The sequence below is a fragment of the Pelodiscus sinensis genome, chromosome 5 (genome assembly GCF_049634645.1).
Source record: "Pelodiscus sinensis isolate JC-2024 chromosome 5, ASM4963464v1, whole genome shotgun sequence".
In the NCBI taxonomy this organism is placed as follows: Eukaryota; Metazoa; Chordata; order Testudines; family Trionychidae; genus Pelodiscus; species Pelodiscus sinensis.
In genome coordinates, this window is record NC_134715.1 from 84,526,945 (window position 1) to 84,544,391 (window position 17,447).

A 17,447-nucleotide genomic window follows, 5' to 3' on the forward strand; every position below is an offset into this window, starting at 1 on the left:
AAAGAAATTTGAAAACTCTTGTTCAAAAGTCAACAAAAACTTTTACTACTAACTTCAACAGCAACTGAATTAGACCTCCATTGAGCATTTTTTAAACTCCCACTCATCGCACTGGAAAAGAATTAATTGAAAGCATTCTGTGCCAAAACATGGATACCAATAGATAAATTTACAGATCAGACAAGTGGTCCATCTATTCTGATATCTCCCAGACTGGCCAGCACCCCAGATGTACAAAAACCCAGTAATGAACAATCAAAGAAGAAACTTCCCGTAGAGCCAAACTCCTGCTAGTAGTTGATTCTGTTTGTCAAAAGGAATAAAGGCAATTGGATGTGAATACCCCTTTAACGGAACACTCAAAACATTCCAAGGAGACTCATGCAGGGCTCCAAACCCACACAGATTTTCAGAAGAGTTGTGAAGCTCAAGGGGCATCCAAGTGGGAATATGCAGAAAAAGCACTCCAAAACTTATAATGGCAAGTTAATTTACTTTATGATAGCTTCCAGAATAAAGATGTAGTCTACAGAGAATTCTTTTGGTGCACATCAAAATGCTCATTTTCTCTGATTCTTGTGAAGCTTAACTTTAAAGAAGTAGACTTGAGGCTATTCTACTATTTGTAGAATATTTTAATGCTCGCAAAAACAATTTTTTATATAAAATCTGATCGTTTTACCTGAAGTAAATTTTCTTCTTCACAAAGATGTTTGTCCACCTTCTTATATAGATTATCCAATCCCTTCTTCACTTCCTTACCAGGATATTCCTTTATAACTTTACGAAGCTCTTGTTTATTAAAAGCCAATTGGTAGCTTACTTCCTCTTCTCGTATGCCTTGTGCCACCCGAGCTTCAACACCCTCAAAGAAATGCTAAGATAAATTACAATATTAATATAGTCATAAATCTAGGATAGTGAATATAATCATGGGATGGTATGTCTTGTTTCCAAATGACCAAAAAACCCTCACTTAATTAAACAATGCTTATTTACATCAGCTAAATATAGTTCCACCCTCTAAAACAGAGCTCACCACCACCACCACATTAGAGCATTGGTTAATTAACAATTCAGAAGGAAAAGTGTAACCACTCCTTGCAGTTCCTGGATTCTCCCTTGAAGGCTTTTGTCAAGTGATGATCTAGCTTAAAACTAAAAAGATCCTTGTCTGAAAAGAGATGGCAGAAGAGCCCTGGATGTCTAAAGCAGAAAAAATTAAAAAAAGCGATAGTGATGCACATGGAGTACAAGATTCCAAAACATGCATTCCAGAGAGGCACAGGCCTACAAAATGTATGTAATGAACTTCAAGTTATAACTAAAAAAATTTAATTATATGAGCAATTTCACAACTGTAAATAAGTATTTTCTAAAAAGCTATAATGAACTACAATCCTAAGTATAGCAAAAACAATTAACAATATCAAATATTTTTTATATGGACCACTGAAATATCTTACATGTCCCACTAGATCATCGAACTGATTAGCTCAACTTAAAGCAAAATGTGCTGCCATATATATGATCTGGTTTTGGCAATTAAATGAGCACTAGGGTTTTTTTTAAAAAAAGTAATTTAGAAACAGGGTGATAATGCTTTTATCACGGTCACTGGTGTGGGCAACAGCATCCCCCAAGTTCCTAATTAGTGATGAAAATTAGTGTTGGAAAAGAATACCTGTCCCCACATGAACATCTGAGTAAAAAAAAAAAAAAAAAAAAACTGCGATATATTAGCAGTCATGGAGATGTTAAATCATTGTCAGGAGGGGAGAGGGAGAGATGAGAGCCCTTTGGCAGGTAACAGAATAAGGAGATGGCACAAGAAACAGCACATTGTCACACTTCTGGTGCTGCACACTTAAAACGTACAAATTAGTTTTGGGAGAAAGGCAATTGGAGAAAGACATTAGAAATACAATTAGACCAAGAGATGCTTACGTTTAATTTCTCAAGAGGCTGTCCCAATGAATAGATGACGTAAGACTGCAGATGGTCAGTATATTTCTGTTTAGCTTCTTTTTTTTCTGCCTCAAGACATGAGATTTTCAAACGAGAGAGAGTTGCAAAAATATGGTGGAAGTTCTCCATCATGACCACATCCCTGGGTGTTTTCTGGCTTTCATTGGCTACTTTCTCCACTAAAAGTCAAAACAGTAAAAAGATTCCATACAAAACATTTCTCTAGAAAGATTACCTTCTTAGGGAACTGTGTGGGATAACACAAAAGTGAAGATTTCCTACAAGTTACATCCTTTTAAGCATAGACTATGATCAAATTGATGACTTTTGTACTTGGCAAGTCTGCCAAAATTATTTTGATTGCTGAATAAATGAATACATGAAAATATTCATAGCAGCAGTCATGAATTAGAACTGAGACTACATAGTTCTACTTCTTACATACAAGGTATAGAGACTAATTTATGCATACTATAATAGGATATAAGGAGGCAATTTCACATACATTTATTTATATAACATCCTTTTGTTTAGCAGAGGATTCATTACTTTGTAGAAATTTACAAACATAACTTACTGCCTTTTAAAGATACTCATGCACTGTAGCAAAACTTGAAAAAAATTACACGAAAATTATTTATTCTTAGTCTCCCTCTGCTGTTCTTGATGATTTTTGTGTTGTGATACAAGCTCTATTCTGTATTGCTCAACTTTTCTCATCACAAACCATTTTTACTGAGGACATCAGTGTCTATTGTCTAAGTTATCTTGTTCTTCCAGTCTCTTTTTCAATCAGGAGTGCCCATAAAGTTGTCCCACTGATACCTTCGATGGTGGAAGCACTTCTGTTGTCCACAGAGCAGGCCAGCGCTAGTATACATTTCTGTATACTGCCCCATCACTGTGCCTCAATTTAGTTCTAGGTCATCACTCTAAGTAAAATACATGCAGCCCCCGGGTTACATGGATCCGACTTACATCGGATCCCTACTTACAAACGGGGTGAGGCAACCCCGCACTAGCTGCTTCCCCCCAGCAGACCAGGGAGACGCGAAGCTAGTGCCCCCCCCCCCAGCAGACCAGGGAGACGCGGAGCGGCTTTTCTCAGCAGACACCTCAGCTTGAGAATAAAGGACTGAGGGAAGTGAGGTGTGGGAGAATAAAACTGAGCTCTGGAGAAATGTTTGGCTAGAGTTTCCCCTACAATATGTACCAGTTCTGACTTACATACAAATTCAACTTAAGAACAAACCTACAGTCCCTATCTTGTACGTAACCCGGGGACTGCCTGTAGTAGTAAAGTTTCTTTCCTATTAACCCATTAGCCTTTCCATTGAACCTACCAACACGGATGCCACTTCTAATAGTAATTTTTGTAATATGAATTCCCATGAAAATTAATGGAGATCTTTAATTTATTTCTAGAAAATTAATGGAAACCTTTAATTCATTTCAGACAGCCCAGTGAATGGTCAATTAGGAAAAGAAGTCACTGTCAATTTTTGTCTTCCTCTCTATCCAGAGCAAGGCAGATACAGATATCTTTCTAAGCAGCCTTGACCACTTAAAAATCCCTTATGGATTATGTTCAAACTCCTCACAATCAAGACCCTGCCTATACTTGTGCTATCATTTTGTCTTACTATCACCCTCAGTCATCCTATTTCTTTTGTCTTTTTTTCCCCATTTGTAGTTCTGTGCTTTTTTTAAGGCTTCTCCCAACAGATTTGGAGCAATCCATGCCCTCTTTTCTGCTAAGTATCCTCTCACTAAAAATGCACTTCTTTGTATCCTTCACATCCTGATGATCTCACCAATGCTCACTTGTTTTCTGATGTTCTACATACATTTTTGATGCTATATATAATTCAGACTGATGACAAACAAAAAGGTGAAAGTCTCAGTATTCAATTGCAATCTCCAAGCTCCTTTGCAACTTTTACAGCATTGAATAGTTTGTTTTAAAAAGGTCAACTCAGTAACAGACTATATGTGCATATAAAAAAAATTTAAAAAGAATATACATTTTAAAATAAAATGTAGAATATTTGTCCCCTATCTGCCACTCAGAACCACGAATACCGACCATAACAAGTGAGTGAAAGGGAAATTACTTTTCAAATAATCTGATTTAAATAGATGCATTTTTAATGCTTAAGTTCACTTTGGTGTCAAAGGTTTACAACAAGATTTTTTTTTTTTTATGAGTAAATGCACTTTTCAAATTTTGGGTATTAGGATGCCCAGTAGTGCTGCTATCTGTATCTGCAACAGTGGACAATATGCTTTATCTGCAGGATAAATATTTTCTGCCAAATTGCATCTCTCACTGACCAGTTTAAGGAAAACTATTGTTAATTTCTATGGAACTACAGATTCTGCCCTCCCAAGTGGAGGGAAAAAGTAATTCATGCAGACAAAGAATGGCTTTTGTGGAAGTATGCTGGGCATTGCAATAGACCTTACCATTGATGAAAACACTTCGAATAAGTTTTATGTATGCTTTATCTAAATCTCCTCGACGCTCCGCATTCTTGAAAATAGATTCAGCAAGTGCTGCAAACTCTTCAAATTCAGCAACAAATGTAAGGATACCAACTTTACTCTTCTTTGATATCTTTACCTCCTCCATCTGTTTTATTTGATTACTCTTAAATTACAAACAAAATGGTTAATTAGTCCGTAATATTTCTCTGAAACTTGGCCTGAAAGAAATAAGAAAAATACTCAAACATTGAAAAACCAGTAATTTCAGTCATATGATAAGAGTTGAATAATTTTCCTTCTATCTTTGTGTATGATATTATAGGCTTTTAAGTCTTTTTACCCAAACCTTTAATAAATTAGGATGACACAAAGAATACTGAGCATATGAAATCATTTTCCTTCCTCATGATTTACCTTATGTTATATTCTGAGTCCTGTTACTTTCAATTGGTGATTCATACCAAAAATTAGAAATATCAACATAGTTGTTTATAAGTTGTCTTAAAATTTAAGAAAGGAATCAAAAATTATTTTCTTCCCTTATTTAAGCTCTTATTCAAAAGTTGGATTACCAGTAAATTCTGTCTCACTTTCTTATCTTGGCTAGATCTACACCAAAAACTACTGTTGGCATAATAATGTTAGTTAAGGAGAAAATGTTTGCAGTTTTTTTGAATGACATATACTGGCACAAGTCCTAGCTAGATGCAATTAGATTGGCAAAAAAGTCCAAATGCAGAGATAGCTTATTTTAGACATGGGACGGATTTTGCCAGTAGAAGCTGGCAAAAACATGAGGTAGTTTGCTGGTATAATTATATCAGCAAACCTTTTCTTATCGTAGACTAGACATCTGTCTATTTCACACATTTTTTTATTTGGATATTCATCTTAACTATCATAACTATATTCGTTAACAAACCAAATTTTGTTCAGCAAGTCAGGTGACCTGACAGGTAAAGTCTCTTTGCCTTGCTCAAGGCTGTAGTTTCAATGAGATTAGCAAGAGGAAAGTAGCCAGTATTTGGCTCTGAAATACTAATGATCTGAGTTCTCACAACTGACTGCATTTTTCCAATTCCTTCTTGAATGTTCATTTAGACAGAGCCATGGGCCCCACAGCAAGGTGTACGGATGGGTGTGGAGGGAGCGGCTCTGTGCACCTAGAAAGGGTGGAATGCAGGGAAGTCAGCCCAGAATGCACTCCCCTTTGCCCTCTACAGCTCTCAGAGCCGTGTGGAGAGTTGGTCTGGTAGCAATTCAAAGGGACCCAGAGCTCTGGCTGCCACCATTGTTGAAGTAGCAGCGGCGGCAGCTAGGAGCTCCATGCCTCTTTGAATCGCTGGGCCCCGGTGTAACTGCCCCCTTTGCCTTCCCAAACCTCCCCCTCCATTGTCAGGCCTGGACAGAGCTAACCACCAATTACTGATACATTTTTGTAAGTCCATCCAAATTATTTTGTGTTTATTTAAAATGCAATGGTGGTAAGACTTTCTCCACTTTTAGGTTAAATATCTTTGGAGTTAAGATTATCTGACATTTAAAAAGGCTAGCAGTTGGTCTCCTTTAATATTATGATTAGTTTAAGTAATTAAGAACTTACAATGCATTTGTCAAAGTTCCTTTTGACAGTCACCAAAACATTTCCAAGTGTTGTGCTGAGGAAGGAAGCTGGATCCACATTTTGTGCTGTCCATACGTGGTGACTCATCTTAACTAACATATAAAGGGAATTAAAGCTATCAATCTTGTCACCCAGAGCTATAAGGTTATTCAGTTCTGGCTCAATACAGCGAAATATTTTTATCATCATCTGTCGGATCATGTCTTTCCTGTTAAAAGAAATAAAAATAAAAACATTGAGAGTTTACTGGGCTACATTTTCTTTCATCTACATTTTAAGAAAAATGTATGGATATTTAGCAGTCTCCTTTCTACTTAATTAGTATGCAGGTTTTCAGGGGATGGAGCTAAAAGAAGAACGAAATAATTTTTGCCAGCTCTTAACAGAACATTTCCAAGGCCAAAAAAAATACAGTTTAACTACATTTTAAAATGTTTTTCTTTACCTAGCCTACTAGAACCAAGAAAGTCTATTTGATTTCCAAAAGAGTCTTCCACATGCCTAAAGTTCAAACTTCTAGGTATATTTACAAAACTAACAAAGGAATGGGTTTCTTTATAAATTTTGTTACCGACAGTTTATTGATTTCTTATTGCACTGTTTTATATCATACCCAAACTGACACATTTAACTCCAATACATTTAAAATTAAGTATAATATATACAAGTTAACTATTCAAAATTTACCGAAAATGTAGATATCATTAATTTTAACTTCAGGAAACGGCAATAAAATTAATTGACAATTCATCACTATGTAAAAGAACAAATTAGAGATGTATACTTCATTAGAGAAAAATAAATCTCTGGCCTCAAGACTCAACAATGGTGAAACATCACATACTCAGATGATATTGCTTGTGGAACAGCAGAATTATGAGACCGGGATAAAATTCCTCCATCCATTTCCTCTGCTTCATTCTGCAAGAATTATGCAGGTATTTTACATAAATACAAAACTTAAAAGCTAGTAGTTAATTACATGATATCCCTATCAAACTAAAATTTTGTTTTCGACTGGTAAATTATCAACAGCAGTCATTATTTGAAGATGATATTTACAATAGACACACAGATACACACTCTGTTTCAAGACAACTGGGCGCACTCTTGGCATAACATTCTGACACATTACACTACACCTTATCAGGTGGTAAATAGAACGTGCTCCACGACCCTCCCTTCTACTCAGAGTTGTTTATTAACTCGGGTGTAGACAAAGAACTGAAGGCGGAGGTGGCTGCCTCGCGAGGCACCAAGCTTTCAGTGGCACGAGGTGCCTCCTGCGCGTGTGTAGTCCAACTGCCATCTGCTAAGAAAAGCTCCAAACTGCAGCTCCAGGGACCACCTGTCACCAACAGAGGAGCACCCATTGGGGGGAGAGGGGGGGCGGAGGACACCTCGAAGAACAGTCATTACTGCACAAAGTGAGTAACTTCCTTATTAAAAAAACCAACATTTCCTATTAAAGATTTTGTCACAGTTGTAAGCTCTTCAAAACAGTGTCCCACTGTATGATATTCTGCTGATCGTTTTTGCCATGCCTTACCAACTGTTAGCATTCATAAACTAATAAAAAACACCTTATAATAAATTATATCAAATGCTACTGAGAGTACAGCATGGATATTTGATCTTTAAATATCCCCAGAAAAAGATCACCCACCAAAGCCACAAGTGTAGCCTATGCCATATCCAGATCTGTATTCAAACTGACATGATCAGTGGCAATAACTCACTTGAACTTATCTCAGCAATGCGTTGGCAAGAAATGGGAAGGTGGAAGATTAAGTATTGGGAATATTTGGCCAGATTCAAACAAGTATCCAGCTGGTGCTGATAACTACAGTCACACAGCAGTTTTTTTAACCAAAGCTCAAGAACTTACTAGCTGAAGGAAAGTACTGACAAGCTCCACCTCAGGGCTTTCCAAGCATAGACTGTAGTACTTACCCAATATCAACACTATTGTAACATCATTACCATACCTCAGTTTTTGTATATCAACAAGCAACAACAGACTAAACTTTAAAACTATGGGTGAAATCCTGGCCCCATTAAGGCGGAGGCAAAACTACCAATGACTTCAACAGGGCCAGCATTTCATCCTTAACATCTGTGCAGTCTATTCACAGAAGAGGACTATTTAATCAGTCAGCTTGATTTTCTTGACAAAGTAACATGATGTTTCTTCTTGATAAGGACTTATATCAAGACAGGAACAAGGACATCCTCAAGTAATCAGGTTAACTTTTATTCAAAGTAAGTCCCTTGACACCTATCATGAGACTGTCCTCAAGGGCAGTTGCACATACAAATACATATTTAGTTTTCTATTCAGTTGTTCAGCTACCTGTTTGTATGCACAACTCCTCAAATGTGTATGTGCAATCATGGAAATAATACAATACAGGTTAATGTCACTCTCTAAACTTATTCTAGGTAATTTAGCTCAGCTGTAGAGATTAATCAAGCTCTGCTAGAAACCATTTTAGTTTGAACAGCTTAAAATGGTTACATGATCATTTCTTCATTTTAGATGCACTGGACCAATTTTGAGGGTGGGAGTGCTGAGCTATGCAACCCACACCACCTTATTCCATCCAAGACCCTCACCATGCTGGACACATTGGAGTCAGTCGAGGGTGGCTGGGGAACCCTGGATTCTGGACTGACCCTGAGACAAGAGCTGGCATCTGGGACCTTGGTGTGGGGTTCAAAATCTAGGATGGATGCCACAGCATCCCCAGTACTCTAATTCTCACATCCATTCTTCATTTAGCAATGCAGTTTGCGTGTGTTTAGACAAATCTTCCTCACACAGCTAAAACATCTCTTGAAACAACTGCACTGTTTAAGTATAGTAATTTTCTTAAACACTTAAGAACTAGCATCTCATATGAAGGCTTAAGAAAACTTCAGATGTTTTGAAAGTCCAACCATTTTAGAAGATACAGGAAGAGAAAATATTTAGAGTGAAAAGAATCACATTCCTCTGAGAGGAAAAAAGAAAAATGTGTGATTACCAAAAGAATCTCACTAATAAGCATAATAAAATACCAGCAGTTGCAGAACTGTTTTCTGAAAATGTTCCTCAACTCACAATGCACTATGAAGGTTTACCTTTATTTCATACACATAGCTATAAAGGTTTTCTACATTCTAGGTTTCCCCCCTTTTATTTATAACCAATATTTCAAAAATGTTTCTTAGCACTTCAACAATATATTTAGAAAAAATTCAAAATAAAGGGGTCTAATTTACAAACTTGTCTTATTCCCCTGCTTAATTATAAAGTAAATTCAAGACTTCTCTTTACTATAATAATAGGGGAAATGGATTTGAGACATTCTGACAAAAATCCATAATGCACTCTTGACTTCTTTGATATTTACTTGCAAACTACAAAAAATCTGGAGATTATCATTCACACTTGAGAACCTGAATTTACAAACACATATGCATTTGAACAATTTTATTCATATGAACAGCTCCAATGATTAAATGGAAGTAAATGTGTATTTGTAGCAAATTAGGCCTTCATACTCACAATATTAGTTCAATGCCTAATGCAACAATTTTGTAGTTAAAGACCATTAATACATTATATATTATTTTAGCTAAATTTAGTCATACCATAATTGTTGCAGGCATGCTTTGATGCTGCTGTAGTTTGAAGAATTTGCTAATGAAGTCCTGTTCTGCCAGACAGAGGGGTTCCAGTTCGCTTAGAACTTGTTCAAAGATCTAAAGTAAACCAAAATAATTTGATTAAAAATACACACCTGACCGACCCTCTCAATGCACGGTAGCCAATTATAACAATATTCTTAGCTTTAATTAATTTTCTATTGTCTATGTGACTAAGAACCACTCACTGCCAACAAGCAAAGGGCTCACTCTTCTGTAACAACTCCTAACATGCCTAGACAATTGCACCTAGCACACTATAGTCATAGTATATATCCATATCAAATATGTGAAGTCTTCAATTAAAGCTGGATTTGCACTTGTCACTAATATTGTGAAACATATGTGTAAATAGCAGGCAAAAAATTAGGACTAGGGCTACGATTATGTCATGTAATCCTTGACTTCCAGAGATTTGAGACATTTTCTGCCTGGCACCGTCAGGGGACACAGCTCTCAGGTGCGTCTGACAGAAGGTCCCCAGCAGCTCCCAGCCTTGTTGGGCAGCCTAGGAACCCTCCCACAGCTCTAGCCGCTGAGAGCAACAAGGATCCCTCTGTAGCTCCAGCCACCAAGAGATAGAGGCAGCAGTATAGGGGCACAGTCAGTTCTTCAGGAGCCCGTGTGCACAGGAAGCTGGCTTTTAAGCAGACTCCCTGCACATGCTGCCTTCCATCTGCCCCTCTGCGCTGCTTCCTCTAATACAGAGGCCCTGGTTCCAGCTCTGGCACAGCCATGCATCCTTTCCGTTGCAGACAGTATGTTCAGGACAAGGGAGCAGAGCCTTCACAGCCATGAGTGTCCTGGCCTTTATCAGTACCAAAAAGGATCAGGTTAGAGGTCCCAGGGAGCCATACTGGGTGTCTCCGATATACACCCCTCCTCCAGCAGGGCCCTTACTTCTCCCGTCTAGTGTCCCCTGCCAGCTTTGGCCTGCACCAAGGGTCTAGCTACTTCCCCAAGTCCAGTGCTGCTGGCTGCAGAGCCCCCGGGTCGGAATTGTACAGGGGAGCCAACCTCCCAGACAAACCAGGTCAGGGGGGCTAGTACTGTGCAGCTGTCGGGTGGGTGCTGAAACCCTGAGACGCGCACAGGCTGAGTGACCCTGAGCCTCTAGACCCCAAATGTTAACAGCCTCGGGAGGAACACTCGAGCCACTAGAAACATGCGCCTGTCCCTTGACCCTCAGACACCTCCAATCCCATGCATGTGTCAGGGACTGGGCTATTTCCAAGCCTGGCAGGGCAGAGGCATGGTCTCTTCGTGGATATGGAAGAGCAGTTTGCTGCGCAGCAGGAAGACTGTGCGGAGCCCAGCACAGCAGCCTTAAAGCAGCTGCAACCAGAGCAGCAGTGCTCAGCTGGCGGCTGGAAGGCAGCACAGGACTAGGTGGGGGGGCAGGGGGGGCTCTGGTGGAAGGGCTAATATTGGGGATTGGAGGGAGGCTCTGGGGGGTTGGGTGCAGTAAGGATCTTGAAACATGAGGCTGGCAATAGTGGAATCTGGTGGCGCTCTTAAGTGGTGGGGGGCTGGCACTGGAAGATACGGTGCAGGGGACTCTAGGGCCAGTAGCTGGCACTGGGGGGTAGTAGAGAGGTGGGGGGTTCTAGGGATTAGGGCTAGCACTGGGGGACCGGCAAACCCATTCACAAACTTTTGGAAGACAGGTAACATTCTATTTGAAAATAAATAAATATGCAAATAAAATTATTGGCAGACTGGCAACATTTGTGAATGGGTTTGCTGGTCCCTGGTTATCAAAAAAGTTGGAACCATTGATATAACTGATTCTCTGCCTCATTTTTAGAAAGGTATTAAGTTCACAATGTATTTAGTTTTGCAAAAACAGTTTTGGTAAAAAAAACTGTCCTCTATCCATTGAAAAATTGTCTCTATATACTGGTTTATATTTTTAGATCTATCTTTACAAGAAATAAAGCCAGAGACTGACTTTGTTTAAATCACAGCTGGGGATTCCACTAATCGTTTGGTGCCATAGTTCGAGGCAGACAAAACTGATGTGCCAGTGATGTTTAAAGGGTTAACTTTAGAAATTGGTATTTAAATTATTCGTTGATCTTGTGAACACTTCTAATCACAGGATTCCTGAATTATGATACCTATGTAAGAGGTCACTTCATATTTGGTAGAAAAAAAATACATATATGTTCATCCCAGACTTAACTTACCAATTTTTTTTGGTCAAGATTCCTTTGCTTAGGATCTTTTGAGGGGGAGGGGTGACAAAACTGGGCTTATAATGAAAATAACCACACCCTTAACAATGCTTAAAGTTAGTCTCAACATAATTAATTCTGTTACAAAGTCCTGAGCAGATACACAATGAATATCAAATTTAAGTTCTGACGTATTCATTCTAAAATAATTTAAAGCATATTATCTGTGGATTCCCATGCTCTATTGAAAATTTTCAGACAGTAAATAAGTGTAGATTCATGACAAAGTTAAAGTTTAGAAGGAATATTATATTAAATATTTTTGTTTTACCTTATCAAATTTCGTTCTATCGGCCACATCAAGGTCAGAGGCAGACATGTTTCCCATATCCAACAGTGAGGATGACTGAGATCTGCGATTTCCTGAACTTTGAACAGAAAGCTTATTTAGGCTAGAAGTTGACCCAGTCAATTTTCCAGAACTTCCATGAAGACCTATGAAATAACAAAACTATAAATGACAACGACCTAGGTGTTATACATTTGAAAAGAGCAATGCAGATATAGCCAAAACATCACTTTTAGTATTATAGAGATTGTAAATATTCTTTCTAATCAACAGTTTGTGCCTAACCTGTAAGTTGTTTTATTGTATACACATGTTTCTTCATTACAAGGCTATCTGGAATATTTAAATGTTTTTTCAGAGTTCATTACAATGCAGTTGTTACCTTAATCTACATATGAAAACCGACATCAGCAATTACATTAAGCATCTCATACCTGGGGCCAACATATATAAAAAATAGACTGCGTTAGATACTCTCCTTTCTGAAAGGAAAGCTAAATGGGAAAACTCCAGCTGTGATGCTTTAAGAGCATCTTCCAGTAGCACACAGAGAAAAGACACACACTGGGGAATTAATTCTGAAAGGAAAATATGAAAGCAAACTCTTGAGTATCTAAAGATACTCTCCACATTTTTTTGATTTGCTTTTTCTATAGATATCACTCCTTTGATGACAGCTGGGAATGAAGTAGGATGGTGGTAGACAGGGGAGCACTTGCTATGATGAGACTCCCTCAGTACAAAACAAAGTTAAGAAAAACCATCTCCTATATTCAAACTATGTAAAACTGCTGTGGTGAATCTTCATGAGTCTCAACAACAGAGAAACGAATTATTAACGTTCATCCTGTATGCTCCATCAGATAAAATGAACAACTACATTCAACATCATTGGGATGTATTTTGCTTACAAATACTTATTTCCACAATGAGCAGTCAGCTTTAGGGTTTATGGGTTTTCCCATTATATGTAAATACATCAACAAAGACACACATGCATTGACAGTACCTACTAATACACTAGTCATACTCACTCTCAGTTTCCTGTTTGACAGCACTTTCTTTTCGAGGCAGTGTAGCTGGCATGGATTAGGTTGCAAGCATCAAAGACAAAGACAAGTTAAAAATGCAGTTTGCACAAACCATGCACAAGATGCAAGTTAAGCACTAGCTGGAAAGAAACATGCAGAGAACTATAAGCAGCAAGTATCTACAGTTGCAAACACACTTAGTTGGGGAGGTACTGTTCTAGAAATTCAGTATCTAGCTACATGGAAAACACAGTTATGTTTAAAAATATTAAACTTCCCATTTTTCTTAAAAGAAAATGTGTAAGAAAACCCTGAATTGTTAAACAGTTTTACATCAAATTCTCTTTAATATAGAAAGAGCCACCAAAATCCTGAGTCTTATTTGCAAAGATTGTTATTGGACAAGATTCACAGTTTATAGAAATATTGTGCAAATAAACTGTAAGTAATATTGATATCAAAGAGAAATACAAAAGACAGATTTTATCCTGTGTAGATTTGTACTAAATGGGGGCTAGCTACATCACCTTCCAGCTCTATAACAAAAAAAAAAATCTTCTAATACTGCAAAAGTCCTTTCCATAATAGTCTTTTCTCCTATAAGAACAGGAAGCCTATTGTATATGCTGTTGTTGACAATTCATTTTCACTACGAGCAATGTTTTTCATTCAGAGTGTATCAAGAATTTCCCAATTTGCAGATACCAGTCTAAGAAAATCATCATTACCAACAAAAACATTCACATAAAGATGTAAAGAATTTTTAAAAGATTTACCCCTGAATATCCTGGTTTCTGAAAAATAAAATAAGGCATGTCCTCAAGCAAAAAACTATAAGAAATGTAGAATACCATGACAGGCTAATATTTCCTCGTATTTGTGGTACACATTTAAAAGTCACCAGTGGAAAGCACTTGCGCACATGCTCTAGAAGCAAAATGTGGTATTATTCAACAATTCTTGGTGAGCATGGATTTTTAAAGCTACAACTGCAAAACCACCAAATAGTTACTTATCTGTAGAGTACCTGTTGCTCTTTGAGATGTAAGATGTGTTGTGCACATGCATTCCACTCTCGGTGAATATGCACCCTCTCCACTCAAGTTCAAGACTTCTGCCATTCTTACCATTTAGATGCACATGTGCTCCTGCTCACCTCATGCTCACAGGTGATGGCACAGAATAGGCATATGCCTCCTGCATTCCTCTCCACTGCTTCACACTGCTTTAAGTAAAATCCAAAGCAGCAGGGAAGATGGGAAGGCTGTGGAATATATATGTGCACAACATACCTCCAAGAAAGAGAGATACTGTACAGGTAAGTAACCTTTTTTCCTCCTTTGAGCAATTGACACATACATTCCACTGGATGACTCCTCCTCAGACATCCCCTAACAGATAGGACATAGGGACTGACTTGCAAAGTTGGCATCATCTCAAGGGGTATGAATCATGGTGTAATGAGTGGGAAAAATATGAACCAAAAACCACCTTGCTGCCCTGCACACAGCAATGACTGGAACACTGCTCAGGAATGGTGATGTGGTGGACTGAGACCTAGTGGAGTGAGATGATATTCTCAATAGAGGAAATGCTTCATAATCAGAAATCCAGCAAGAGAATTAATATAATGCAAAAATAGAAGCCAGGTCAACTCTCAGAACTATTTGAAAGATCAGCACACTGACTAAAGCCTCATATGTAGAGTTACATATTTGCAGGAAGCCCTATGGCTGAAGCGCTTAAGACAAGCATGCACTAATGTTTTTGGATTAGACTTGAAGTTTTTGGAAAGAAGGCTAGAGACTGATACTTCTTGTTTGGAAGATAAGCCATGACAGTCCCAGCACTGAAGTGGATTCCTATGAATGTTATGGATTTGAGCTGGTTATAATTATGATTTGTCCACATTTAGTTTCAGACCTAAGCAGGAGAACACTCGTCTAATGACAAGGATGCTATTATGGGCCTGGTCGCTTGATGTCACACGAATCAGCCAATCATCTGGGTAAGGGAATATTTGACTATCGAAATGAAGAAGGTGTACTGCTACCACCAATATGGATTTGGTGAAGATGCTCAGGGCTCAAAACAGATTAACGAGAAACACCATGTACTGATAACCCTTTGTGCCTACTACAGACTGAAGGAACTTCCTGTAGCAGGGACAAATTACCAGTGAAACTATATGGGTACGTCTAGACTACATGCCTCTGTGGCCAGAGGCATGTAGATTAGGCTACCAGACATAGGAAAATGAAGCGGCGACTTAAATAATCGCCGCTTCATTTAAATTTACATGGCTGCCGCGCTGAGCCGACAAACAGCTGATCAGCTGTTTGTTGGCTCAGCGCGATAGTCTGGACGCGCGGGTGTCGACATTAAAGGTATTTGTCGACCACCCAGGTAAACCTCATCCCAGGAGGCATACCTGGGTGGTCGACAAATACCTTTGATGTCGACACCCCCGCGTCCAGACTATTGCGCTGAGCCGACAAACAGCTGATTAGCTGTTAGTCGGCTCAGCGTGGCAGCCATGTAAATTTAAATGAAGTGGCGATTATTTAAATCGCCGCTTCATTTTCCTATGTCTGGTAGCCTAATCTACATGCCTCTGGCCACAGAGGCATGTAGTCTAGACGTACCCTATGTCTTGTCTCTATGAAAGAGATAAAAGTGGGGAAGATCATTCTAAACTTTACATTCTTGATTAAATAGTTCTGCATCTGAAATATTTCTGGAGGCCACCAAATTTCTTTGGGACTAGAAAGACAGTCCCTTTTATGCCCTCTCCTGACAGCACACGGAGAGCAGGAGCCTGTGTGCCACCTAATAATTCTGCTGGCAACCATCTCGGACTCAAATGCACTGAAAACACATACATCTACTGTGCAATGTATATGCATACAATCCCTCAAAGAGCCAACTCAGAGTGGAGCAGGCAAGCTGATCTTATTCTAAGACAACAGGTATTTACTCTCAGTGCTCTAGACATAGATGTGCAAATGCTCTTTAACCCCACATTCTCAACTAGATACCAACACAGTTTTAGGATGTTAGAATCAAATTTAATTCCATCTTAAAGATAATGCAGATAAAAATTAACCACACCGCTATGAATTTTGATCTTGGTTTCTTCATAGATGCCCTGATATTCAACCTCAAACTGGTGCTGCACAGAACAAAAAAAAAATATAACCAAGGACCAACCTTGGATACAGGGCTGCTGTGGCAATATCATCCGATAGGTAGCGCATACTGTGGTCACATTGTACATTATTAGACAGATATTAGCATTAGAAAAACCATATTCAAAAGAGATTTGTTGTCGAATTGGAGGGAAGGCCTATCTAGGAGGGACTGAAAGGAGTCAGTTCTGGGTCTGGGACTATTCAATATGTTTATTAATGATTAGGATAATGGAGTGGAAAGTATGCTTAGAAAATCTGAACACAACATCAGGTGAGTAGCAAGCACTTTGGAGGGCAGGCTGAAAAATCAATATGACCTTGACAAATAGAAGAATTGGTCTGAATTCAATAAGATGTAATTTAATAAAAGACAAGTGCACACATACTTAATTTAGAAAAGAAAAAATCAAATGCACAACTACAGAATCAGTCTATATGGTAGTACTTCTGAAAGACCAGGGGATTATGGTGAACTACAAACTGAATAGGATTCATCAATATGATTAAATTGCAAAAAAGGCTAATATTCTGGAGTGTTTCAAGACAGACACAGGAGGTAGCTGTCCTACTCGGCAGTAGGCATGTACGTGTTTACCCTTTCACATGATTAATCGATGAGCCTAGACTCAATCGGTTAACATTTATTGTTACACATAGGGCCCTCCTCCCCCACGCTGCTGCCTCAGATACAGATGCAGAAATGTGGGGGGGTAATTCCAGTGAAACCCTCCCCCCCACACACGTAAACTTATAATCACTGAAAATGTCAGCAGTTATGCATTTATTTAGGTAAATGTGTTTTAACATCCCTGCTATTGAGACCCCCACATCCAGCTCTGAACATCACACTTTAGAAAGGATGTGGACAAACTGGAGAGTCCAGAGTAGAGCAACAAAAATGATAAGTGTTAGAAAATCTGATCTATGATG

The 17,447-nt window shown here is 38.6% G+C and overlaps 1 protein-coding gene across 4 annotated transcripts in view; it reads right to left on the bottom strand.

Moving 5' to 3' along the window:
• EXOC1 (exocyst complex component 1) overlaps positions 1-17,447 on the bottom strand; it is a 53,673-nt gene that overhangs the window by 1,588 nt on the left and 34,638 nt on the right. For 2 of the 4 annotated variants that reach the window (XM_075930391.1, XM_075930393.1), the window contains 8 exons: positions 13,330-13,374; positions 12,278-12,441; positions 9,716-9,826; positions 6,924-7,000; positions 6,059-6,287; positions 4,435-4,618; positions 1,948-2,147; positions 683-877 (listed from right to left, as the gene is read on the bottom strand). In XM_075930391.1, the coding sequence (XP_075786506.1) occupies positions 683-877; positions 1,948-2,147; positions 4,435-4,618; positions 6,059-6,287; positions 6,924-7,000; positions 9,716-9,826; positions 12,278-12,441; positions 13,330-13,374 (1,205 nt within the window). The remainder of the gene's footprint in view (positions 1-682; positions 878-1,947; positions 2,148-4,434; positions 4,619-6,058; positions 6,288-6,923; positions 7,001-9,715; positions 9,827-12,277; positions 12,442-13,329; positions 13,375-17,447) is intronic. The other 2 variants (XM_075930392.1, XM_075930394.1) reach the window with 1 other exon arrangement.